The sequence below is a fragment of the Thermobia domestica genome, chromosome 1, assembly GCF_964235325.1.
Source record: "Thermobia domestica chromosome 1, izTheDome1.hap1.1, whole genome shotgun sequence".
Taxonomy (NCBI): Eukaryota; Metazoa; Arthropoda; class Insecta; order Zygentoma; family Lepismatidae; genus Thermobia; species Thermobia domestica.
In genome coordinates, this window is record NC_137454.1 from 58,448,729 (window position 1) to 58,475,116 (window position 26,388).

Genomic DNA, 26,388 nt, shown 5'->3' on the forward strand with positions numbered 1-26,388 from the left:
TACATTCTTTTCTGTGAATTTATTTTTTTTCTTTTGTATATGTCTTTTATTAAGTAAATGGTTGATTATTAATTAAAACTTGTAAGCAGAATACGGATCTCATAAATACTTGTAACAGAAATCATTACCAGGTTCTGCAATATCAAGATGTTAATTTCGTGGGATCTTTAGTATCTTATTTTATTCCGAGAAGTGACGCAATCCTGCCTTTTATATGAAATACTGTAACTATTAACTAACATGAATGAAATCCTACTACACCTGTATGTTGTTTCATACACCAAAGATATTCATTAATAACAGTTTGATTTTGAGCATATAGTGAACATAATATAAAAATGAAATTCCAAACTGTAGTTTTATTTCTGAAAATTTAACCTTTCTCTTTTACATAAGCTACAAAAATAATGTAGTCTATGTAAATTTATGAAAGCTTATATCGAAACATTAATCTGTAAAAATAATAAGCATATCATATTTACTGAACAGAATGTAGACGAAATTCAAGTGGCCGAAAGGAGATAAAAATTGAAAGATTCTGAATTTTCAAGAATTATTTGTTCTAACTATATCAAATAGATGCAAAATTATAGTGTTTTCAAAACTAGAAACAAATTGACTTTTGGAGAAGCACGTGGTATGCTGTTGCGACTTCGTGCGCATCTCGGTGAGTCATCAACTGGAACTGTCCTGTGAAGTTAACGAAAAGGAAAATATTGGTTTCTTTAAATAGATGAAAGGATATGTTTGTCGTCTCAATTTGTGCATGTTAGGAAGGAGGGGGAGGGGGTTGTGTGTGTGTTTTTTAATCACCTCCTTCAACAAAGAAACGAAATACTAAAATAGATTCTTTCCTTCTGAAAACACGTTTACTAGCGGCAACATTAGAATGTTAAGGTCTGTTGCCAAGAAAATTCTCTACCCACTTGGTAAAATGACGTTTCTGATTCGACCCTCGCTGAGTGACCGCAATAACTATGTGACGTAGATTCCCTTCTTCAAAACAAATCTGCACGTGTTTTTGAGCTGACAATTTGTGTCTAGTTTTGAAAGCACTCTAGTCTGGCTATACTTTGGCATGGATATAAATACGATATGGAAAAAAAGTTATTTCTTTAAGAAAAACACATTTGACAATAATACATTAATCTGGCAATCCTGTATTTATATTCCCTTATCTGTGAATGCTTTAAAAGAAGAAAAAAAAAACACGGTAAACTATATGGCTTCGTAGAAAGCAAGAACTTCAGTGTGTTGTTGACTAACCTGCTAGTGTTGGGGCGCTTTTACTATTATTATTATTATTATTATACAGTACTTAATTAGTGAAATTAAAGACGGCGTGGAACAACAAATATGTATTTATTTTCAAGTCATACATTAGCGCAAATTTATTTGAAAACGTATACACTGAATTTCCCGAATCAGCTGATGATGTTCCAGACGATCGAAAACAGTTCATGCTGTTGGTAAGTTCAGAAGAATAAAGTCTGTTTTGAATCAACTGATTTTCAGTTTCTGATTTTATGAGAGTACTTTCAAATTTAATATTCTCAATTTCTACGATGAAGTCTGTACGATGTTTGTCTCGTGAAAGTCAAATTTCAGCGTCAATAAACCTACTGTATATCTACACTATGTATGTAACATACTTAATGTATTGCCAATGTCCAGATATAAACACCCACACAGCGAGACACATTCGCTTCTCTCAATGATTACAACACACAGACTCAATCCAACTATCATTTTTGCGTTGTTGAAGCTTGGATTTATTTATCCGAATTTGTAAATATTACTGTTGAATTTAATTGGGTCAGAATTCTCATATTATTATATCATTCACGCATAAAGAAGTAGTTTCCAGCATTTATTATGAATCCAGCCTCACTTTTTTGGGGGGAGGGGAGGGGAACATTATTTTCTCCACCCCTATTTATATCAATGCCAGAATAGACAGTGACTGGTATTTAATCTACTTGATGTGATCAGAGAAGAGGATTTTTAATGTTTTTTAGTATGGAATGTTTACAATTCTTACAATGTGTTGTGTTTAGATGTCTTCGATACATACGCATTAATTTATGACTTACGTGATCTACAAGAGTTATTATCGGGTTATATCTAAACGACAAATGTCAAATTCTCGTAGACAAAAATTATATTTTGGAGCTTTCATTGTCTCTTCTTTTGAGATCCTTCGTGGCTAAGCGGTTAGCGTACGCGCCTTTGGCGTGGGAGACCAGGGTTCGATTCCTGGCGGGAGCTCATGTGGTTCGGATTCCACACGTTAATCAGTAGGTCCCGTCTCATATAGCCTCGCTGCTGAAAGGGACGTTAAACTGAAAATCAACTCACCAACTGTTCTTTTGCTCAGTTTACGTTTATAAATTGAACTATTATGCTGATACACAAAGTAACACAAAAATATCAGCAGAGTGTTTATCAGCTGGTTAGAAAGTCAAGATTACGTCACTTTCGGACGTCACATATACACATTTCAACAGAATAACAGATGATAAGTGACTACCAGAAGGGATATACAGAACTGAGGTTAAAGAATACGTACCGGATACAAACTTCATAGTAGCGATAGTAAAACAAAAAGTATTCGGCCCGTACGCCAAATCTTACTGTTAGATTTATTGGTAGTCCAGTAGTAGTTTTTTTCTGTTTTCTGTTGTCTTTCGATCTTACTGCTTGCATAATATATAAAAACAAATCTACATGAATCGCAATAACGATCATCCACACATTCGCAACAATATACAAAAGAATTGTAACAATATATATACAAAATGAAATATTTATATACAAGTCAACTACAACAGTTCAAGATTATTTAAATACATTGTGAAAATGATAATAATAATAAACATAATGGAACCAGTATCTGTAAATAAAACTTTAATTTACATTTTATAAACATCTATATTGGCACATATTGTACAGCAAGATAAATTAACGATTTTTTGTTACAAGGATATATACAAAAATTGGAAGACAACGCTTAGAAAGTATGTAATACTGCATTTCATTCGTCTAAAATTCACACGCCTACAATTTATCATCACAGGAAAAAATAAAATAAAATAAAATACAAATCACATAATAACGCTCACAATCAGCAGTTATACATTTTTACAGTAGCAATTCAATGGGAAGATGTCATGATTCTTTTGCAGAAAACGATTCCAAGGATCCTGGCTCCACCCATGACGTTCCTTTGGATGATTGTCCGTTGTCTTCGTTTCTCTGTTGAAATAATACTATATTAGACTCAACAATATAATTTATAACCTACTGGATACAATATGATTCATCTTATACAACTACAATGTATAACAATATGACTGCAAATATGAAATGAGATGATGGAAAAATACACGAACAGATTTAAGCATATTTCAGCTGTTTCTGTATTTCTGTGATTTTAAATCAAATTACTTTCTGGAGATATTGTTACTTTTCACAAACTATTCCGGTGTTTAGGATATTGTAGAAGCTGATAAATAATATATGGTTTTATACTTCGTTGGAAGCTTGTCATATATGTATATTTGAAAACCTTTACATGGCATTTCATATCTGTGATTAAGTAAAGTACAATTAATTCATAAATACGTTATTACAGTTTAATTCATAAGTCATCAGAAGAATATGGAACACATACATTTGATTTCTCCTTTAGATATTTGTTCATTCCAACAATGGGAAAATTACACCTTCAACGCATAACATAATTTTTAGACTATACAGAAAAGTTCCGATTTATTGGCACCGATTTTCTCATTTCTTTACTAGTCAGTTCGTTCTGGTGAAACAAATTTCCGATACCAACACTAATTATTTATTTAAAAAAAAAAAAAAAAAAAAAAGTATACAAGCTGGACTATTTACGTTAAAACTCCCTTGCAACTTTTGACAATCATACATGAAAAGCGCTGATATTTAGTTCCATGCGAATATCGACATGGAAACATTGTTTGATGTAATTTGCAGCACAACGAGATCACTACTGTTGCTATAACAATATATAAATTTATATTTTTAAAATGGTACTACATAAACTAATTACAATTTTAAGTCTACCTGTAAAATGAACCCTTATAATAATTTCCGTGTTAGAACTAAGGACACTACAGTATAACAAACATCGGAAAACAGCTAATCTCTGGGGGCTTCTACAACAGTAATAATATGAGTGAGACGGACGGGGCAATGTACATTCGCAGTACCTTAATATCGAATACAATGACCACAATATGCCGTATTTGAAACGAACAGGAATAAAAACTGCAAGCTATTGAAAATTTGACTATTTTTCTTCTTCAAAAAGCTTTATTTCAAATAACTGCTTTGATAAGTACCATATTCAATTACGTAAAGGTTTTCAAGATAAAGATTATAATGTCATTTACAGTAATTTGATACTTTATATTGTTCCAGAGATATGGAAAACAGTGGTAAAGGTTGCTGTACTCCATAAAATGGTGTATTTGTGGGAACATTTTAAAACAATTTTTGCTTTCCTTTGCTTCTATAACAATACAGAGCCATTCTATGTCAAATCATCATAATTATCAAACAAATTTCTACCGTACCATGCAAGATTTGATTAAATTTAGTATAGTTCTTGGTACCACTGGAACAGACAAACCTTGCTATTTCAGGTTGATATGTGAACGGATTTCGAAATTACAGAGCTCCAAAGTTCTCAAATTTCATTAATGTTCATTAAAAGACGGATATACTGTTTTATATACTCAACAGATCACTAAATGTTTCAATGAATGTTACTTTTTTTCTACATTTAATAACATTTTAACACGTCTTATTACACTTAAAAGAAAAATATCATATCTGCAAACTTTTTCCCGATTGCGAAGGTTGGTTTGAGGCCTCGAACCTGCCATCTTTGATTTACTGTTTCTGAAAATACCCAAAATTGTACTTTTTTTTCTTTCTTTTTACCTCAAAACAGCTATAATCAATGCACTCATTCTTTTTGGAATAGGGTGTTCCTGGGCAGAAGAAAAAATAAACTAATGTATTTAAGAAAAGTAAATATGAAATTTACCTTTGGTTTCAACATATCTTCCTTCACTGCGTCATGAAGGGTTGGTTCATAGGGCTCAAAGCACAAATAATGAGGATCACTACTCGTCGGTCTATCATAAACATGTTCCTGGCTGTATTTCACACATGCAAACACTTTTTGTCGAAATTCATCCGGACTACGTTCGTATCTAAAATGAAAACATACTGTATTAGTTCCAAGTTACAAATGTAACATATTCATAGTACAGTAATTAGAACTGTTTATCAACATTATAATGTAAATCATAAGTGTTCTTATGATTTACAGTAAAAGTTTCTATACACACTAATCTCCCCCTTTCCACCCTTCTAGCTTTTCTTAGCGTAGGGGATCCTGTTCTTATATTATCCACCAGTGTCAAACTCGAAACCTACTTCATCCTGGTGGCAGATTGGTTAACAGTACAAGTGTTTCTTGCGTCTGTCCCAGCAAACCGTAAACGCAAAAGCTCAGATATGAAGTGCCTCTTGAAAACGATCTGCTATGGAATTTGTTATGCTGATTAACCTATCTTATCAGAAAGTAGAATTGTCAGACGTTATGGAAAAAAAAAAAAGACATATTTTGATCTTTTGAAATAAAAAAGAAAGGATTTAAGAGCAGGAGGATTACTATATTACAGTGAAAACAACAGTATAACTAATGTTAGTAAGAAACTAAAAAAGATATATGAGAGAAATCAAATGTGTTTCAGAAACAAACATGGCAATTACAGTAAGCACAAGAATATAGGCTGAAAATCTTTCATGTATATCCTCTGATCTGCAATCAAGACAATATAGACTTTTTCGAAGAGACAAAGATGGAAATACAGAATGTACAAATAATAATACGCAACTTGGAAAAGACAAAGACACGACGAACTGGAACACATTTGTTTTCGATTAGAGGTTCAGCATCCCATTCGCTACCGAGGCTATTACGTGGACCTACCAACAGGGATCGAACTCCGGATAACGTGCACCAAAGGTGTACGCTAACCACTAGACTAACGGGGAAGGCTACTTTGGTTTTAGAGAATGAAATAAACATAAAATGGAATTACGAGTTATCTCAAAGCAATGGGTAAAAATAGCAAACGGGTGCTTTAAAAAAGTCACATACGACACAGCTAGGACGAAACGATAAAATCTGTGATAGGTTATATAATTATCGACTGAATTGGAGAAAAGCACTCGGAAATGAGAAAGCGATTCCAAGGATAGGAATGAAAAACGATCTAGGTGATCGATTGAAACTTTAAGAAAGAAGTTTTAAAAAATCTGTAATACAAGGAAAAAACCAAAAGTATCTGAGCTCTACGACTAAATAGTAAGAAACGAACTCAGTTAAACAAAGTCCCAAGTGCCAGAAATATGAAGTTAAATATGTAAGCTAAGGGACGAAAGAAACAACGGAAATGCATTCAAAAGAAAAGAAAACGAAACTAATAGTAAAAGACAGATTACTACAAACAATGAGAAAAACGAATAAGGTCTGGAGAGGATAGTTTACAAACAAATCTGCGATTGCTGAAGACAATAATAATAATAACAATAATAATAATATAAAAGTATGGTTAAAGTATTTTGAGAAACTGCTAACAATAAAGTAAGTAGATAGAACAAGTACCAACACAGTTGAGTTGATTTTAGTTTAGCGTCCCTTTCAGCAGCGAGGCTATATGAGACGTAGACCTACTGAATAACGTGGAATCCGAACCACATGAGCTCCCGCCGGGAAGTACCAACACAGAGTAGAAAGATTGAGAAGGGTACAGAAATCACATAAACTACGTATCTAACTGTAAGTGAAGATTCCAGACCAGATGACGTTGTGAAAATAAATAAATAAATAAATAAATAAATAAACGAATGGCAAGTTTAGTGAGTTGAGTACACACTTGTTCAGGATTGGCTGGTTTAAACCAGATGTTTAAAAGAACTGGTTTAAACCAAAAAGCGAAAAATGTTTGTAAAAGTGTAAGCGTTCGTAAAATCTTGATGAACACACATTTGTATGTTACCATGTTTCACTCTCTCATATTATTCGTATTATATACAGACCTAAATTCCCCATTCACTACTCAAAGAGATTATACTACAAAAGCAACTTTTCTTTTAAATAAGTTTATGAATCTTTCATTTGTGATGTTTTTTATATAGTTTATTATTGTTAGGTAATTGCAATCAAAGAAAAATTCTAAATATTGTTTCGTTTTAATAATGTTTACTATTGATAAAATACATTGAAATCCTGTACCTTTTGGGGGGTTCATACAAGAGTCATTTATTGCAAACAGAAGTATCTTTGGTATCTATTTATGTATAAATGAGTCAGAGTCAAAGTGAACTCAAATAATTCATATCTTTATTCACTTTTCTTACTGATAGGCAAATTAAGTCGTTGTGTTTCTTTAACTTGGACTAATAAAAGTCATAGTGAACTAACTTGGACTAAATTAATTCTTCTGTACTTTGTAGTATTTTGAAATTGTCCATATGTAATTCTGTATAATAGTTTCACTTGTGCAAGTGTTTATCTTTTTGTCCTTCTGAAACAACTCTTGACAGTTATATAAACAAGTATGTAAAGATCAGTACAACGTATTTTTATCAGAAGTCTTTCGTGAGTGAGTCGGCAGACGTATCGCATTTGTGGTCAATTAGTCCCGGTTTCGAGTTCAAATGAAGGACAATTTGTTTCGGATGTAAGTCGAGAAACGGTTTGGACTTCGCTTTAAGCTTATGTGACCCCTTCCATCATAACCCGGTTGTTGCAAAATAACACCAAGGTAAAACAAACTTATTTCTGTCCATATGTGACAAATACATAGAGCAAATTATTTAAACCAAAAACCGAGTTTTTTTGTTTTTTCAATAAAAACCATGGTTTTTGCCAATCCTGGGTGTAAGTGATCTTGGCTGCAGCCGTCTTGATTCAGGCCCATTTTTAAAACCGGAAAGCGAGCATGTGAAATATCATTTTGGGTTAGAATTTTACGAGAAATCAGTTTCCACATATCTTTACCTAGTGAAAAGTTATTGATTCGATGTTGACAATTTCTGATTGGTGATCATTTACGATATGTTAGCATTTTTAGCTGATGATAAAAATGATAACATATCTCTTTTGTTACAGGGTAATTGACTAAGAAAATGACGTTATACAACAATAAACGAATCCAGATCATCCTGATGTTGGGCAAGAGGAGTTGACGGGACAATGTCAATGGCTTCAACAAAGGTACTATTTCATATAACTGGTACATATGTGATTAATCGATTCAGAGAAACGGGTTCAGTGAAAGATAGACGTCGATCTAGAAGACATGAAACAGCTACAAATGAGGAAACAACCACGGGGCAACGTATAAACCAAGATTCTCAGTTCGTTCTAACCAAGCAGAAGAAAACTCATGTCCTTGCGCTGAAACAGAGTTTCCATTATCAGCTTTTCTTACCAGTTTGTCTGATATTATTAAGTAGTTTTCAGTGATTAATGAATTGAAAAAAAAAAGTTTCCATAGAACTAATAGAAAATAAAGTATCAAATATTGAACCTAAACTATGACACTGTAGTATCAAATTAGAAGGATTTAGAATTTTTAGATTTCTGGGCTTCCGGCATCTAAGGTCATTTAGCGCTTCACGTTTTTGAAGGATGACGTCCCTCGGCGAGCACATAATCCGGGGAAAGGGAAGGAAGGAAGAGGCCTGGGATCTATAAGTTAGGTACCACCCGACATTTGCCTAGTGTGAATAGGAAAACCCAGGAAAAACCTCATTCAGGGTGGCTGGCCTGAATCGAAGCCGGGACTGCTCGCACCGAAGGCGAGGGCGCAAATTAGAAGAAAGTGGCATTTGTGTCATTTGTAAGAGTAATTGACTGATGATCCCTTTTAATCGTCTAATGTACTTATAATGAATCTTAGAACAAAACCACGATCTTCAAGAACGCGTCACTATCGCTCAGTAGCCGAGCGTTCGTCTTTTGTGCAGCTGGGTCCCTGGTTCGCTTCCAGTTTGCGCAAAATGAGTTTTGTCTTGAATAAACGCCATGTGAGGGTATTTTCTCGAGGTTTTCCCATTTCGTTCGGTGTTTCATTTTCTTCATTCCACCATTTAGTTCGCTACCATCATCATCGTCTTGCCTCGTTCGGTGTTTCATTTTCTTCATTCCACCATTTAGTTCGCTACCATCATCATCGTCTTGCCTATCATGGGACGTTAAACAAAGTGAACAAACGATCTTGATGGAAATGGGTGGACGGAAATTTAGAACTTACTGAGGTAACAACTGAACAGGTTTCATTGTGCACTTATTGCGCTGCTTGTAGTAATGGCATTTAAAAGTGTTATTTAGGCGTGCTTTAACTTTTATTCTTTAGTTCAAAGTATAGCTTAGAAACAGCATATAAATTCCTCTCTGATATAGGCTAGCAATGAAAAGCAATTATTATTATTATTATTATTATTATTATCTTCTTCTTCTTCTTCTACTACTACTACTACTACTATTAATAATAATAATAATAATAATAATAATAATAATCATCATCATCATCTTTTAAACAGCTGAATGTAAGATTTAGAATCATGTGAGGTACCTGGGAACCGAATCTGGACCTCTGATGTCGCTCGTATGCTAACCATATAGCCGTCAGGGAGAATTTTAAAGTATGTTTTTGAATCAGACCTAAAATCACAAATCAAAAGTAGGGTTGGAAAGTGGAAACACTATTGTATTGAAATGGAAAGACAATCTTCAATCTGCTAGAAATTAAAACAGAAAATTGCGTGTCTTACTACTGTGATTTTACATTCTTTAATGTAAAAGTTGGAAACACTTCTGCAAGATCTACCTTTTCTACTGCAGCTGATCCCTATGGTGCAACATCAAACCAATAGGAGGCCACAATTAATTCAAGGCCGGTTCCACTTTCTCTATTCATCATTGTGTGCGTTCACGGGTGTCAATTGAGCCATATGCGAGATGTGTCATGTTCGCTTGTGCAGGTGAAAGTGAGGTCCGAGAACACTGTGAAATGGGAAAGCTGGTTAGAGGGGAGGGAACAATACCGAACTTTGTCGAGTCAGAGGTTTCGTAGCTTGCACTTTATTATGAGTCCATGGTGAATTACTTCATTATGGGAACACTGTTAAATGTTGCTCCTTGATGTTCAATTTCCTGAATTTCTTGGTACGTGGATTGGTAGATGAGAACTAATTTAATGGGCAACCAGGTCGTCAAACCTTACGGCACTTGATTTTTATCCATGGGCTCATTTCAAAGCCATGGTTTATGCTGTTCCGATATCACATACTTCATCTGCGTCACCGAATCAATGAAGCCTGTGACGCTATCACTCCAGAAACTTTGTTAAGTGTTGAGCTTTTATGGCAGACTCGCTTACGTCTCTGATCGCGGGACATTGACAAGTACATTTTTGAATCAATAACTTTTCACCGAATAAAGGTATATGGAAACTGATTTCACCATTGTTTCTTGTCAAATTTTAGCACAAAATAATGCCGCATGTAGCCTTCTCATTGAAATAAATAAATAAAAACAAGATATCAGCCGCCAAAGTCACCTACCTATACTATCAATGTTCCTCTTTGAAATAGCAAGGTCCTATAATGTTATATTACGGTTACCTCTGGCCTACAAGTCTCTTGCAAAGTTGTTAAGGGACTTTTGGGACACCTTATAGAGCTCATATTTACACTACGAGAACTAATTGAAGAGAGTTGGGAATTCAGCAAAACAGCATTCATAAATCTAGAGAAGGGATAAGACAGGGTGGATTGATTTAAATCACTTGATTTTTTAAATAAAAATCACTGATTTAAATCAAATTCCGAAATAAGTTAATTTAAAGTGAAAATAAGTAAAATCCCGTTTCTGTTCTATTGTAATAATCATAATACAATGAGACTCAAATGTATGTACAGAACAGTATGAAAACGAGTGTCATGCAAAGGACGATTAGGAAAAATCCCGATTTGAGCTGGTAACGGGGCAATCCTGCTTTCTTCTCTTAGTCACATAGGGTTTGTAAATCGTTAACTATTCCACAGAGGAAATTACCATTGACATTTAAGACGGAAGTTCTTTTGTGCGCGCGTCTGTTTGTTTCCAGATAATAGGATTGTATTTAGAGGGGTCCGATCCCCTCTCCGAAACTTAAAATCTTTTTAGATTTTATAACTTTAGGCGAAATTTATGTATTTTGTATGTACTTCGTGCCACAAGCCAGTTCTGATTTTGATCAGTAACCTTCGTGGAAAAAAGTGTCAAGTTGATAAACGTTGCTGTACTTTTCCCTTAATGATTAACAAACATTGTTCGGCCCAATTCTTGCACTTAAATTGTGCAATTAACATTTAATACTAATTCCTAATGTTTTTACTTCAGTTCGCGACTTGTATTATACGAGGAGAAAGATTTGATTTAAATTTAAAAAAAAACTGATTTAAATAAAAAAAATCAACAAAAATGATTGTTTTAAAAAAAGTCATGATTTTTTTCCACCCTGGGATAAGACAATGTATCCAGTGCCGCATCCACATACAATTAGACGTTCAGAATATTATAATAAAAGACGAAACAGCATAATAAGTCAAACAACGATATGATCAGTGCAGAGGCGGATGAGCATGAAAATATGAGTTTCAAGCGAAATGTAATCAAATAAATTAGTGTGCTATCTCCTATAAGGAAGGAAGGAAAACATAGTTTGAAAAGCGAAAAAAGCATAGAGAGCAGAACAGAAGGTTACATAAATAAGAAAGAAAAGGAAGTGGAACAGAATTCAACCAATGAGAAATGAGATTTCTACGAAGCAGAAAGACAAGAACAAATTAGAGAAAGAAATGAAATCATTGAAAAGACGCTCAATCAAGAGTATCCAAGAAAAAATAGAAAAATATAGGCTACACTCGCATGGAGATGTAAAAATAAATAAAAAAAATAAGAAGAAAAATACTTACAGAAATTTCTACTCATAAGAATAACAATAAATGGCCAGAAGGTAGACCAAGGAACTGATACGACGATGGTAAACGAAAGAATGTACGAAGAAAGGAAATCAGTTAAAAAAAAAAAGTCTAATTTATTGTCTTACAGGCTAAGATTCATGGTAGGTAAGTACATAAGAAGAGCTCAAAATCTTACCTTGTACTCCTGGTGAAAATTCTGAGTTTTAAACTACATACCCAAGAGTACAGTTTAGTAAATAAGAACACGAACAGATTTACCTTACACCTCAAATTTTTGTAATTTACTCATACGGTTTATTGTTTCTTACAATTACATCTAAAAACTGCTAGACACATTGTTAAAGCTCCTTTCGACACCGACACCGAAGATGTCAGAGGACACTGAAATCGTACGAATGAAGCACAAACATTCGAAGTTCAAGGCGAAACTGTTCTTTGTTGATTTACATTTTAGAGTTCCACTCAGAACTGAGGATAATTGACACTTGGACCTACAGCTCAGACTAGGATCCGAACCACATAAATTCCTACTGGGAATCCAATTCAGGTCTGCCGCACAGAAAGCGTGTATCGCAAGACTGCTCTTATTTGAGTTATGTACCCTATAGCATCTATCAGCAAACGGTTGGAGACGTACTCAAATGGACTCAACAGCCTATTATAAGGAATTTATTATAATAACTCTCTTCTCCTATTTTTCCAGTTTTCCCTTTCCATTATTTCTTAGTAAATTATGTTGAAAAAACCTACTTTAAGGCCAGAACAGCCTATGCAATAAAACGACAGTCTTATTCGTTAATTCTGCAAGTGATATGGCACAATCTACTTTCCAAGTTATTCCTTCCAAGTCTTATCTTTTCGTTATGTACAGACTGAAGTTTCAAATATAGATCTGCATCTTTTTATAGTGCTACATTATTGTAATCATAAATAAACACTGTACAAGAAAAAAACACTCACTTGTATTTAAGTATATACCATGAATCACAAGACGTGGTTATTCATGATTTTTCCTTTACATGCTTTTAGAACATTGAAATCGTAAAATGCGATTTTTAAAAAATAGAGATATTATATTTTCAGAGAGTGCTTTAAGCATAAGGCTACAGTAAATTCCGGCGTTAATACTCTTTTCAATAATTTCCTATTTGATTAATAACACGTACTACAAAAACTAACAATGCCCTTAAAATTGCTTCTTGTTATCTGAAATATATATATATATATATATATATATATATATATATATATATATATATATATATATATATATATATATATATATATATATATATTAAAAACATATAAACATATTTAGGTTTCTGGGTTATTCTTGTTTTATTACATGTCTATTTTTAGCCTGCACAATTGATTATACATAAATGGGAAACAAGTCAAAATCCCAGCTGGAAATCGATTTTGGAATCTCGTGGATCGAGGCATGCCAGAATATATAATGAAACTATTTCACAATAAATTGAGGTCAAAATGTCTACAACCAAAATCTTACCTCAAAGTGTTATTTCATAATGCCCTAAGTTATTATATCGAGAAAATTAATAACCAAAATATTTTTATCAGATATTTTTAGCATATAATGTAGTTTTTTATTTCGAATAATGTATATTTATTGAAGATTTAACAGAATTCGTACACATATGCTTTCAAGAATAAAGAAAAAGTTCTTTAAGATACTTACAAGAGAGCAGCTTCAGGATTCAATGGTGACGATGTATCAATTTTATAGAATATTCTTCTGATGTACATTAATACTTGCCAAAGATGATTAACATTTTTTCTCCACTCCTGAAATCCTCTCTTTATGTCTAGTTGACCTAATTGTGGATGTACTATTGGATGATATACAGGAGTTTCAAAATGGACTTTCTGAAAGATAATGAAGAATTGGTTTATAAACAACACTATTAACAACTTACGGCCTCCCATCCCTTTAAAAAATAAATAAATAAATAAATAAACTACACTAGCGGAACTACATCAAAGGTAAATTTTCTTCAGCTCTTCTATAATATCTTTACTTAGAGCCACATACTTGTAGTGTTCTACATATTTGTGGCCATATTATCTGCTACCCAACATAAACACTCTTTACAACCAAATGCATGATCCTTATGACTTGGGCATGGCTATTATGAATTGTTCGTTCACTATTATTATAATGCATTTCCCATCATCTCCTTCAGTTAGAAGGGCAAAACCATGTGATGTTACAATTAAAAAATAACTATACTCTTCTAAAAGAACAAAGTCAGTACAAACATTTTATCAGAATGACTCATACTTATCTCGATACGTACAATTCTATACGATCAAGTTTTCAATCTTAATCTAAATATACATACATAAATATTCCAATCTTAAATTATACTCATTAATCCCTGTGCACGACAATGTAGTAGTCATACAAGCAAATACTTCATAACAAAGTCATTATTACTGAATTCCTGTTTATTACCTCGTATTCATCATTCTAATTCACAATCTTTTATTTCAGTTTTAATTTCCATTTATTATTATTAGTATTATTATTGAAACATAGGGGAAGAGAACTGGCCATACCGTACTACCCCTACGCTACTGTCTTCGTAATTTAGTCTAGCTGTTTAGGAAGGTAGGCTATCACTTCCTCTAGGAGAATCCATCAAACAACAAATATGAGATATGAAATCAAATTTTAGTTTAACGTCCAACAATTATGCCCTTTCAGCGAAAGGAAACGGGTAATTAATGAAAGTAAATGACTGTAAAATTAACTGGTAATGTGATTTTTGTGCTCTCACTGGGAATCAAATTCGGGACCACGTGCACCAAAGTTGCACTCTCTACTCATTAGACAAGAAGGGAAAGCTCCCACTTCATTAGAGTTCAGACTATGCATAACAAGTGCGTTTCTACATTATGAATAAAAACAAACATAATGGATTATTAAAAATGGTTTAAACTAAAAACAACATTGTTGAGAACAACTTCACGGAGTAAACCGGAGAGAATGTTAGATGGATTGAAGTTATATTATACAGGGTTTTCATAAGGCCCTTCGGTAATGTGATCTTTGATGTAACCTTACGAAAAAAACTCTCACAGTGCTACGTCAGGTAACCGCGGTGGCCATCAAAGAAGACGGAGTCTGCGTCCATTGCGTGTGTAATTTAACGGTCACCTGACTGAACTTCATGTGAGTTTTTCGTATGGGGTTACATCAAAGATCACGTGTACGTATCCTTTATGCTACGTGATTTACCAAAACTATGGCACAGAATCAAGCAAGTATTCGCTGATATCGACCATCACATGTGACAAGAATTCCAATACAGGACTGATGTCTGCCGAGTTACCGGGTGGTCATATCGAGCACTTGCTAAGGTATGTATGAATCTTGGAGACATTCAGCAACTTTCTACATTCTAAGGATCCCCTGGAGGCTGCCTTGAAGTAAAGGGGATTTCTCAACACAAACCATACCTCGCGAGGCTGCCATGAGCCGAGGAGGTTGCCTAAGGACCATAACCTGAAGTCGCTATAAAACATTCCGATGGCTGCCATGAGCGAAGGAATGCCCGTATAAAACATTATTTCCTTCACTTCTGGTCATAAAGAAGACACATTAACTTTGTAGACACAAAGACTATTTTGTACTTTTGTAAAATAAATAGGTGAAGGGCTGGGATCCCGGACTGTCATTGTCTCTACCCACACAAATTGTTGCAATATAAATAAATATAGTTGACGTTTCTATTATGGCTGTTTCAATAATAGAGCGGACGTATCTTGACCAGAGGACAGAACAGCCGAGCTGAGGTTCAGTACTGTAAACAATGCTACAAAGCCTCGTACCCCATTTTACTAGCGCTACACAAAAGCCTCTCCAATACTGTGACTGAGACACACAGCGAATACTCCCAGCTCTACCCCTCCGCATCCTCTGCTACCTCCGCTTGGCTGGCCTTCCTCTGGTCAATATGTGCAAGGCCTTAATGTTTGAAACCCTGGAGGGAATTATGAATAACGCTATATAAAAGATAGATGCCCTGTTGCCTTGGGATTTTTTTTAGGAGGAGGCAGACTAATTGACTTTTTATATAAAAGTTTTGGGTATAACATAAGTCGTTATAAATATCAGCTGGTTAAATGTAATTAAATGTTGGAATACAAAAACAAAAGGACTCTTAAAAGACTAAAGTACACTTGGAGTTGGAATTAAGTTTAATTATTCCAAAAATTCAATGCAGAGTAAGTTACTTTTTGATGTAACTTCGTTGTTGAATACACTTGACAGAAGTATCAGTGGTTGTCTGTATCCAGTTAATATTTTGAAAAATATATATCGAACAAAATAAGTTAATATCTCTACAAACATGTTACTTACGGGCAACTCATCGTCAGGAAAATTGTCGGGAAGAGTAATAGTAAACCTAAATATGCCACTTTGATAGGGTCCTTGGCGAATAAATATTACACCAAACCAATCTGAAAATAAGTAAGTACAACGAAGTATGAGAGAGACATAGATATATTTCACTGTTAAAAAATGTAGATATATATATATAAAAATAAAAATCCAATTACATGTTTTGTAATTAAAATAAAGCAATTAAAAAAAACGTTCATTTTGGAAATGGAAGAAAAGTGTTTTGCAGCTAAAATAATAGTCAAAACCAAACACTTATGCTCACAAATAAATAAATAAATAAAAATAAACACACTGCTGAACTAGACTGCACTTATTTAATATAAAACACATTTACACGTGACGTTTCAGTCTTCTAGCCAAGATCCTCATCAGACGTACACTGAGTCTCACCTCAGTGTACGTCTGATGAGGATCTTGGCTAGAAGATCGAAACGTCACGTGTAAATGTGTTTTATATTAAATAACTGCAGTCTTGTTCAGCAGTGTATTTATTTTTCTGATTTTCTTTGCAAGACGTATGACTATGATTGTGTGTCAGTATGATCACAAAGTTATATAAAATTGCCCAGTATGTTCCATTTAAATATTTCTTTTAGTTAATAGTGAAAAAGTGAATGACTGGACGGAGACTCGAACATGGGATCTCCGGCATACCGTGCTGATGCGCTAACCACTACGCCACCCAGTCATCTTCCGAGAACAGCCATACACTCTCTGACTGCTGAAGTCGGTGCTCTCTACTCATATCACATGGTTTGTACCGTAGCGTAGCTACTGTGCTTGGACAATCCACTTTCCTGTATTTCTTTTAGTTGTTTGCAGTCAATGGTTAATGGAATGTTTTCCAAAATCTGGAATCTTTTCCCTCTTAATCTCACCCGCATTAAAAGTACAATAGTTTCCGGATTGGAACTTACCTATTATTTACCCCCAACCACTCTTATTATCTTTATTTTACCAACAAGGGATGACAGTATAAATGTTAAAAGAATAATAAATATAAAAAATAAAGACAAATTCCATTTTGAAGTATGTCCTACAATACTTACACAATGAAGATTGAGCTGATGGGATTACATACACACCAGGAAGTTTTTGTTTTTGAAGCATTTTGCTGGAAAGAAAGAATAGTAAGAATTAAAAGGAAAAGTTAGAAAAGAAGTGATACTTCTTAATAACAACAACTCAAATATGCAGCCAAGAATATGGCAATTTCAATAACCAATGTTCACAAATTTTAATAGCTAGCTATTCAACATTTCGAGAAATTAGACTCAGTGATTACTTTCTGATAAATAATGAATATGTCATTTATCTTTATTTCTGTCGATCTTTAATTTTCAAGCACAAATGGTAAATTTCATCATCGATAAGGAACAGCATTTACTTTTATTTATTTATTTTTTCTTAAAAAATTTATTATTAATGAGAAACTTCATTAAAGAAACAGGAGATTCTTCATTATTTAAAAAAAGACAAATCAAGGAGAGAGAGAGAACAGAGATTCTCCGCTTAAAAGGGAAAGTACGAAGAAAAATGTAATTTATATTTAATTTTAATAATAATACAGTACACTGATAGTTTCAACGCATGAACTCCGGTTTAATGGCGCATGTTGAATTATGTGATGTGTGCCTATAGATTTCCAATGATTGCGGACTTCCCGTCCCAAAGTTTACTTATTTTTAAAATTTAATTATTTACCTCACGACTAAATGACATCGAGAATCGAATCCACGATCCTGTGCTAAATTTATCTATACTGTACTGTACTTTAACACTTAACTTTAACATATCGTTAGCTACGTCAAAACCACGAATCAAAACTGGCTTTGAACTTGTTATGTTTGAAAAGTCAAGAATACTGAAAAATCACAAGCTGTTTAAACGGACGTACATAAGTTTTTAACTTTTCACTGTCCTTGGCAGTGTAGTACTCACCATAAAGGAAGGTAGTAAATTGACAATATCCAAATGTGCAGATTTGCAGTTATAGCGAAGCGCCAACAATATAATAAGTAATTACAGCCCTTTAACAAAGTATCGCAAATTTCTGTCAAGACTAACAGCCATTATATATAAAAAGAATTTTATGGTTGATAATCCAACAGCAATTCCCTAAACAGTATATATCAGGGTTTGATGCTTTAAACCAAGGTGGTATAAAGCAACTGGTTATATTTATATATATATATATGTGAACTGCATAGTGATGTTCCCACATATCAAACCATCTGCATTAGTTTTATCTCCTTTTCACTTTTTAATCAAGGATTTTTCCCGTTATTGCTTTGCATTGAAAGTAATAACAGGATTTTCCCGGTGGCTAAGGCGAGAGTATCCCGATTTAAGAAAATTACTGACCGTACCACCCAACTTTATAATGAAACGGGACAATTCCGATTTCCAAATATGCAAATATACTATTGGTGTTGGAGTGAAGTAGGTGGAACTCCCATTCTGCTGTTCCAAATCCAAATGGAGGACAATTTCACTCGGATGTAAGCCGAGAAGCGGTTTGGATTCCGCTTTAAACTTATGTCACCCTTTCCAGCATAACCCTGTCGTTGCACAATAACACCAAAGCGAAACAAACTTATTTTAGTTCATATGTAATATAAATACATAGAACAAATTATTTAAACCAACAAACATGGTTTAAACAAAACAAAAAAAGTTTAAACAAAAAGTTTTGTTTTTCAAAAAAGAAAAGTTTTTTTTGCCAACCCCGGTATATATATACACATTTTGACTATCCGAAATTGAATCAAAAGATTCCTTTTTTAAAAAAAGTAAAACAATAGTGACAAGTAAAATAAAGTGTCCAGAATATGACTTACTATTCCGACATTATACAATATTCCTGGGCGAATTGTCCATATTTTTGGCTTCCCTTAGTCGCTGGGGCTGGACGGTCTATCATTTTGGCAGACATTGCTACTTGAGAGTCAACATTTGGATATGATGATAAAACTTTTCGAAATGATCCTTGGCGTTTGAAGCTTTCACCTGATCCAAGATCGGGATCGGTAGCCTTGAAAGAAAGAAAAATTATTGACCACTTCGAAATACAATGAAATCGTAAGTTGGCCATCCTTTTGTTATATACAAACAATATGTACATTATTTGTAATAATGAGACTATTGGTGATTAACGTGGGTCTAAAGAAAATTACCACTTTGAAGATTTCACTGCATCTGAAGATTTCACAATGTCTTTCATATATTGTTCAATTAATTTTTTAAGTAATATGTATAGGCAGTCGGGTAGATAGTTTGATTTCTTTCCTGAATTTGTTAAAACGCACACTTAGGCAAACACTGATTTTTTTCTTTGTTTTCTCTCACTAATGTATGATGAAATATATCAATAATACCTGACATTTAAAATTACTGCCATTTATTAAAAAATACTAACTACATAAATTGAGTTTTCGTTCAGAGGTATTTATAGTTTAGATGGGCATTTCAACCTGAATATGTACTTAATATTTTAATCTACAGGGTAGCACAACATAGTAGACTAACCACAAAATCTACTTACCTTCCCAACCCCTCCAGACGCCATATTTATGTGAGCAATATGGCATGCCTCAGCTGAAAACTGCAACAAAAAATAAATTATTACGATTTTTGAACTAAAATCATAACATTTATTATACTTTCAATACATTCTGGAAAATCTATGATTAATATAGATAGAGAGCCATTGTTTCATTAAAGCAATTTATTAAATCATTTGCACCGTGATCTTATTAGTCGCTGTGATTCTGGCGTTGCACCTGACGAATATATCTACAAGACAGAAAATTATTTATTGGATATTTATAGTGCGTTCACTTTCCATGTGACCAGTGATTTAAAACCTGTTAATTTCGGCACTCGCCTTTTTATTATTTTTATTTTTATTATTATTATTATTATTAACCTTACGGCCTTGATCTTTAGCAAATTAATAATTTACTTAACACTCAAAGCCAATTGAATCGGTGAGACGAAAAAGGAGAATATTCCAAAAAATAACGAAAACAAACTGAAATAGCCATTTTGTTCTCTATGAGTAAATACATGGAATGAACGTAAAAAAGAGAGTGTTACTTCATAATCCAGTGTTAGACATTGATTTGAAATTTCCGCTGAGTGGAAGAAAGAGAACATTCCTGGAAAATTCTCCTTTTTCCACGCAACACCAGTAATTCCCTGATCGGCCACTAGATGATGCGCCAGTCACAGGTAGGCTTTCACATCAGTCGTGGAAGGTTGTGTACTGTAAAGTAGTCGTGTTAACACCGGAATGCTACGTGTTATGAACATTGCAAAATAATATTCTAGTGCCTTGAAGTATTCTTTAAAATTGTGTCTCAACAATGTCTTCGTCTGAAGACGATATGTATGAACCTAAAAGGAAAAAGGGTAGGCACAATAAAGACCAGCGTATCGAAGAAATTGAAAAACAAGCTAGACAACGCGGAGAAGAGTTTGTGACAAGTAAGGGGCATTTAGTGGAAACAAGAGTAACAGGTAATGATTGTAACTGTCGCAAAAAATGTACAGAAATGTTTACTGAAGAAGAAAAACGATGTATAATAAATGTTCTTTTCTGTGGACGTCCTAAGAACGAACGTGATACGTATCTTGTAGGCTTAATTGAACGACATGATGTTGCACGTCATCGTCCTTTGACAACTGAATCTAAGCGTAATACTTCATCTTTTAAATATTTTGCAATGAAATATAATACTAGAATAGAGGTGTGTCGCAAAGCTTACATGGCTCTTCATGCCATAAAATCTAATAAAGCAGTTGAACGTTTAACTAAGCTAGTAGAAACAAATCAGAAACCAGAGGATAAGAGAGGTAAACACACTAACCGGGGAAATACGTTAGGTGCTATAGTTTTGAATAAATTAGATGAGCATATTGCCTCGTTCCCCACAAAGGTTTCACATTACACATCTCAGCCCATTACTTATTACAATCTGACTTAACAGTGAAAACAATGCACGAACTGTTTGTAGAAAAACATCCAGAGTTAAAACCAGTTGTTAAATATGAGTATTACTTACGTTATTTTCGGGAAAATTATGGTTACCGATTTGGACGTCCACAAGTGGATGTGTGTCCCACATGTGAAGATTTAAACACGAAAATAAAATCTACAACTCTTAATGATATAGCAAAAAAAGTTGCAGTAGCAGAATTACTTGTCCATAAAAGGCGGGCAAACAAATTTTACTCTAAATTCAAGGAAGTCAGTGACATGTGTAAAAGTAGAAATGACGTCATGGCCATAACATTTGACTATATGCAGAATCTTCCCCTACCGTTCATTCCTGTTCAGGAAATATTTTATTTACGGCAACTTTGGTTTTATGTTTTTAATATCCATGATATAGGTAGACAGAAATCAGTATTCTTTACATATACTGAAGGAGAGGCGAAGAAGGGCCCTAATGAAGTATCTTCATTCATTTACAGTTTCATTAATAGCATCCCAGATGAAGTTACAGAACTGCATATATTTAGCGATGCTTGTGGGGGTCAGAATCGGAACCACACCCTCAGCAGATTACTTTTGGGCCTAACCATGAATGATAGATTTAAAGTGGTTAGTCATTATTTTCCAATCCGGGGCCACAGCTTTCTGCCATGTGATCGAAACTTCTCAGTTATTAAAAGGGCAATAAAAAGGTATGATCGCATTTATACACCAAAACAATATGAAGACATCATTAAAACAGCCAAAAAGACGTTTCCACAGTTTGAGGTAAGGAGTGTCAAAAACGATGATATCATTAACTTTAAGGATTGGTGGCCTTACTATTTCAAGAAAACTACAACAGACATTGAGAAAAAAGGTGAGAAGTTTTCTATTAGTCAATATAGACATCTTGTGTACAATAGTGAAACTAAAGGCTGCATAAAAGCCTATCAGTACATTGATGGCATAAAAAACGTAACTTTTAAACTGAACAAAACAGACGCTAGCAAGATGGTGTTTCCTCAAGACCTTGCTTACAGGGCAAAAGTACCAGTGAATCCAAAGAAGCTCAGAGACATTGAAAAAGTTAAGCATTACGTGCCGGAGGTGTATCAAGATTTCTATAACAATATCGTGCAGTTGCCAGTTTCTGAAGATGCTAGTAGTGACATTGATGATGAGTAGATACAAAGGTGTTTTGTTTAAACAAACTTTATTCTAAATGCATTTACTATACATTTTCTACGTTTTGTATCGCATCTAAGTTGATGTTATAAATAACTTTTCATTTTTAAAAGAAAATGTCACTAATATTGTTTTGAAACTTCCAATGTAAATAAGTTTTTCACTAAATGTACCATGTATTAATGAGTTGACGGTTTTTAACCATGTGTTTAGAAATAACATTGGTTTTTCTGTATATTTTGTACACTTTTTTGCCACATTTGTTTGTTGCGTGGAAAAAGGAGAATATTCCGCAAACAAATTTCCTGTGTAGCCGGAAATATAACATATTTAAATGTTTTTTCTTCGTGGCAAATAATAATCCTTAGCATACACTACAAGTTTATAATGCAAAACAATCTTGTATGAGCAACAGATTTCTCAATAAATAGTTTTTTTTTAGTTTCCCGAAAGTAAGATATTCGGGAATGTTCTCCTTTTTCTACTCACCGATTCAATTACAAAGTACAAATATATATATATATATATATATATATATATATATATATATATGTATATATATATATAATGACGAATTGGTGTTTGTTTGTCAGTCTGTGTGGCGGACTGGGGACCAGACGAATGGACCGCGAGTTATCTAATTTTGGTCACGGGTACCTTTGTCCACGCCCCAGACAAAGACGAAGTTTCTTTTTTAATTCGAAGGGGGTTTCAGGGAGGGATGTGTTTACCGGTACAGGTAAAAGTAGTAGAAAATGTCAAATCCATAGTTTTCGCGGCCGCTGAGACAAATGGTGATACTCCCATAGGCATTGACTTCCAAATACAGCCTATATTGGCTGGGAGCCAGAGGCGTTTTTTTTTTTTTTTTTTTTTTCCAAAATTCGAACCAGGGGGTCTCAGGAGGAGTTTATCGGGATATGTGAAAGTAGTAGAAAATGACCGATATTGTTTTTCGTTGTTCAGTTTATGTATATAGATATTTTATCTGACCCATGCAGAGAATAGCTATATTTTGCTAGTATATATATATATATATATATATATATTCATTCATCAAAGGGTGTGCAACACCAAATAGATAACTAGTCCTATTGTTATTAACATGAAACTACAACAAATACTCTTTTTCTACAAATATGGCACTGTCAACAAAAAATATTTTTCAATAAAGTCATACACTGTCAACTTTGAACACAGATAAACTTAAGTCCGTTTACCATATTTTTTATACTGCTATTAATATAGTCGGCTCTACCCCACAGTAACCAATGTGCAACTTAGTCACCGTACTTATGAAATTAATTATTAAGGTCCGAATAAGACAACTTGTGAAAGGCTGTCTACTACGTGGATATTTTAATTTGAATGCTGTAAAAAACTTATGAGCCATGCAATGAAGCTCTGGGAGAGAGTGATTGAAGCGAGATTGAGAGAAGAGACCGAAATAATAGAAGAGAACCAGTTTGGTTTCATGCTAGGGCGATCGACAACAGATGCAATATTTTCACTTAGGATGCTATTGGAAAAGTATAGAGAATACCAGAAGGATCCTCATATGGTTTTCACCGACGCAGAAAAAGCGTATGATAGAATACCACAAGATCTTATTTGGTGGACACTGAAGAAGTGTGTCCAGAACACATACATCAATATAATTCAAATTATGTATAATGGATGTAGGACAGGAGTGAAGAGCGCGTGTGGAATAACAGCAGAGTTCTCAGTTAAAGTATGACTTCATCAGGGATCCAGACAGCCCATACCTTTTTGCAATTGTGATGGATGAATTTACAAAGGATATCCAAGAGTTAGCGCCTGAGAATATGCTATTTGTAAATGACATTGTGACGATATAAAAGATAGTTTTTACGAAGAAGTGGAACGGATATTTGACCAACTCCCGCGATACCATATGAAGATTCTATTAGGGGACTTCAATGCGAAGGTAGGACGAGAGGATATTTTCAAACCGATTATAGGGAACGAAAGTTTGCATAAGGAAAGTAATGACAACGGTGTTAGACTCGTGAACTTTGCAACATCCAAAAACCTAATCGTGAAGAGTACAAAATTCCCACATCGCGACGTTCATAAATACACTTGGACATCACCAGACGGAAAAACACATAATCAAATTGATCACGTTTTAGTAGATAGAAGAAGACAATCTAGCATAATTGACGTCCGGTCGTTTAGAGGGGCTGATTGTGACACTGATCACTACCTGGTAGTAGCGATAATACGGGAGAGATTATCGTTGAATAAAGGTAATATTCAATGTCCGAAAACGGAGAGATTTAATTTAAAGAAATTAGAAGAGAGCCAGGTAAGAGAGGAATACCAGATTGAAGTTTCGAATAGATTCTCGGTCTTAGAAGACTCGGAGTGCACTAGTTTTGAGGATACTTGGATTGAAATTAGAGATAGCATTAAAAGTTCAGCAATAGAAAAATTGGGACACGCGGAAATACGTAGGAACAAACCATGGTTCGACCAAGAATGCATTAAACTAGCAGAGAAGAGAAAACAGGCAAAATTACGGTGGCTACAAAATCCGAATGAAATAACTACACAAAATTTCGCAGATATCAGGCGGGAAACTTCCAAAACTTTTAGAACAAAGAAACGGGATTTTTTGAAAGCTAAAATTAAGGAACTTGAAGATAATAGTAAAAATAAAAATATTCGGGACATGTATAAGGGGATCAGCGAATTTAAGAAAGGCTATCAACCTCGTGCTTATATATTAAAGAAATCTGACGGAACAGTTCTCACTGATACGGATAGCCTCTTAAATAGATGGAAAGATTTCTTTGACGATTTGCTGAACACGCAGCCAAAAACTAATGTGCGTGGAGAAAAGGAGATACACACTGCAGAACCGTATATTCCAGAACCCAATCGAATAGAAGTGGAAGCCGCTATAAAGAAATTAAAGAAACACAAATCTCCGGGTGTAGATGAAATTCCGGCTGAGTTAATTTTAGCTGGAGGCGAAAAATTGTGGAACAAGATACACAAACTCATTCTCCTTATCTGGTACAAGGAAGAATTGCCACAAGAGTGGAAAGAGTCAATCATTGTTCCAATTCACAAGAAAGGCGACAAAACTGACTGTAATAATTATCGAGGCATTTCTCTTCTGTCAACATCCTATAAAATCCTTTCAAATATTCTGTTAGCAAGATTGACCCCATACGCAGATGAAATTATTGGAGATTATCAGTGCGGATTTAGACGAAATCGATCAACTATCGACCAAATATTTACCATTCGCCAAATACTCGAAAAGAAGTGGGAATACAATACCCCGGTACATCAACTATTTATTGATTTTAGAAAGGCTTACGACTCGGTTAGGAGAGAAACATTATACAACGTTCTTACAGAACTTGGAATACCGAGAAAGCTAATTAGATTAATTAAGATATGTTTAAGTGAATCCCAAAGTAAAGTCCGGGTAGGAAAATTTTTGTCCCCGAGCTTCCACGTCGAAAATGGCCTGAAACAAGGAGATGCGTTGTCGCCATTATTATTTAACTTTGTGCTGGAATACGCCATAAGGAAAATCAAAGATAGCAACCAGGGCCTAGAGTTGAACGGCATTCACCAGGTTATGGCATATGCTGATGATGTAAATTTAATAGGGGATGATAGGAGAACAGTAGAAATAAATGCAGAGATCTTATTAAACGCTTGCAGG

The 26,388-nt window shown here is 34.2% G+C and overlaps 2 protein-coding genes across 7 annotated transcripts in view; one reads left to right on the forward strand and one right to left on the reverse strand.

Annotated features, from left to right (window-relative positions):
* Positions 1-2,890: 2,890 nt before the first annotated feature.
* LOC145685008 (AKT-interacting protein-like) overlaps positions 2,891-26,388 on the reverse strand; it is a 28,667-nt gene continuing 5,169 nt past the window's right edge. For all 6 annotated transcript variants that reach the window (XM_081757372.1, XM_081757379.1, XM_081757361.1 and 3 more), the window contains exons 2-8: positions 20,061-20,120; positions 19,357-19,550; positions 17,566-17,630; positions 16,472-16,572; positions 13,784-13,971; positions 5,081-5,249; positions 2,891-3,255 (exon numbers count right to left, since the gene is read on the reverse strand). In XM_081757372.1, coding sequence (XP_081613498.1) covers positions 3,169-3,255; positions 5,081-5,249; positions 13,784-13,971; positions 16,472-16,572; positions 17,566-17,630; positions 19,357-19,550; positions 20,061-20,084 — 828 coding nt within the window. In that variant the 5' untranslated portion in view covers positions 20,085-20,120 and the 3' untranslated portion in view covers positions 2,891-3,168. The remainder of the gene's footprint in view (positions 3,256-5,080; positions 5,250-13,783; positions 13,972-16,471; positions 16,573-17,565; positions 17,631-19,356; positions 19,551-20,060; positions 20,121-26,388) is intronic.
* Positions 24,079-24,420, forward strand: LOC145683848 (uncharacterized). The gene has a single exon (XM_081755493.1). It carries the CDS (start codon positions 24,079-24,081, stop codon positions 24,418-24,420), a length of 342 nt encoding a protein of 113 aa, XP_081611619.1.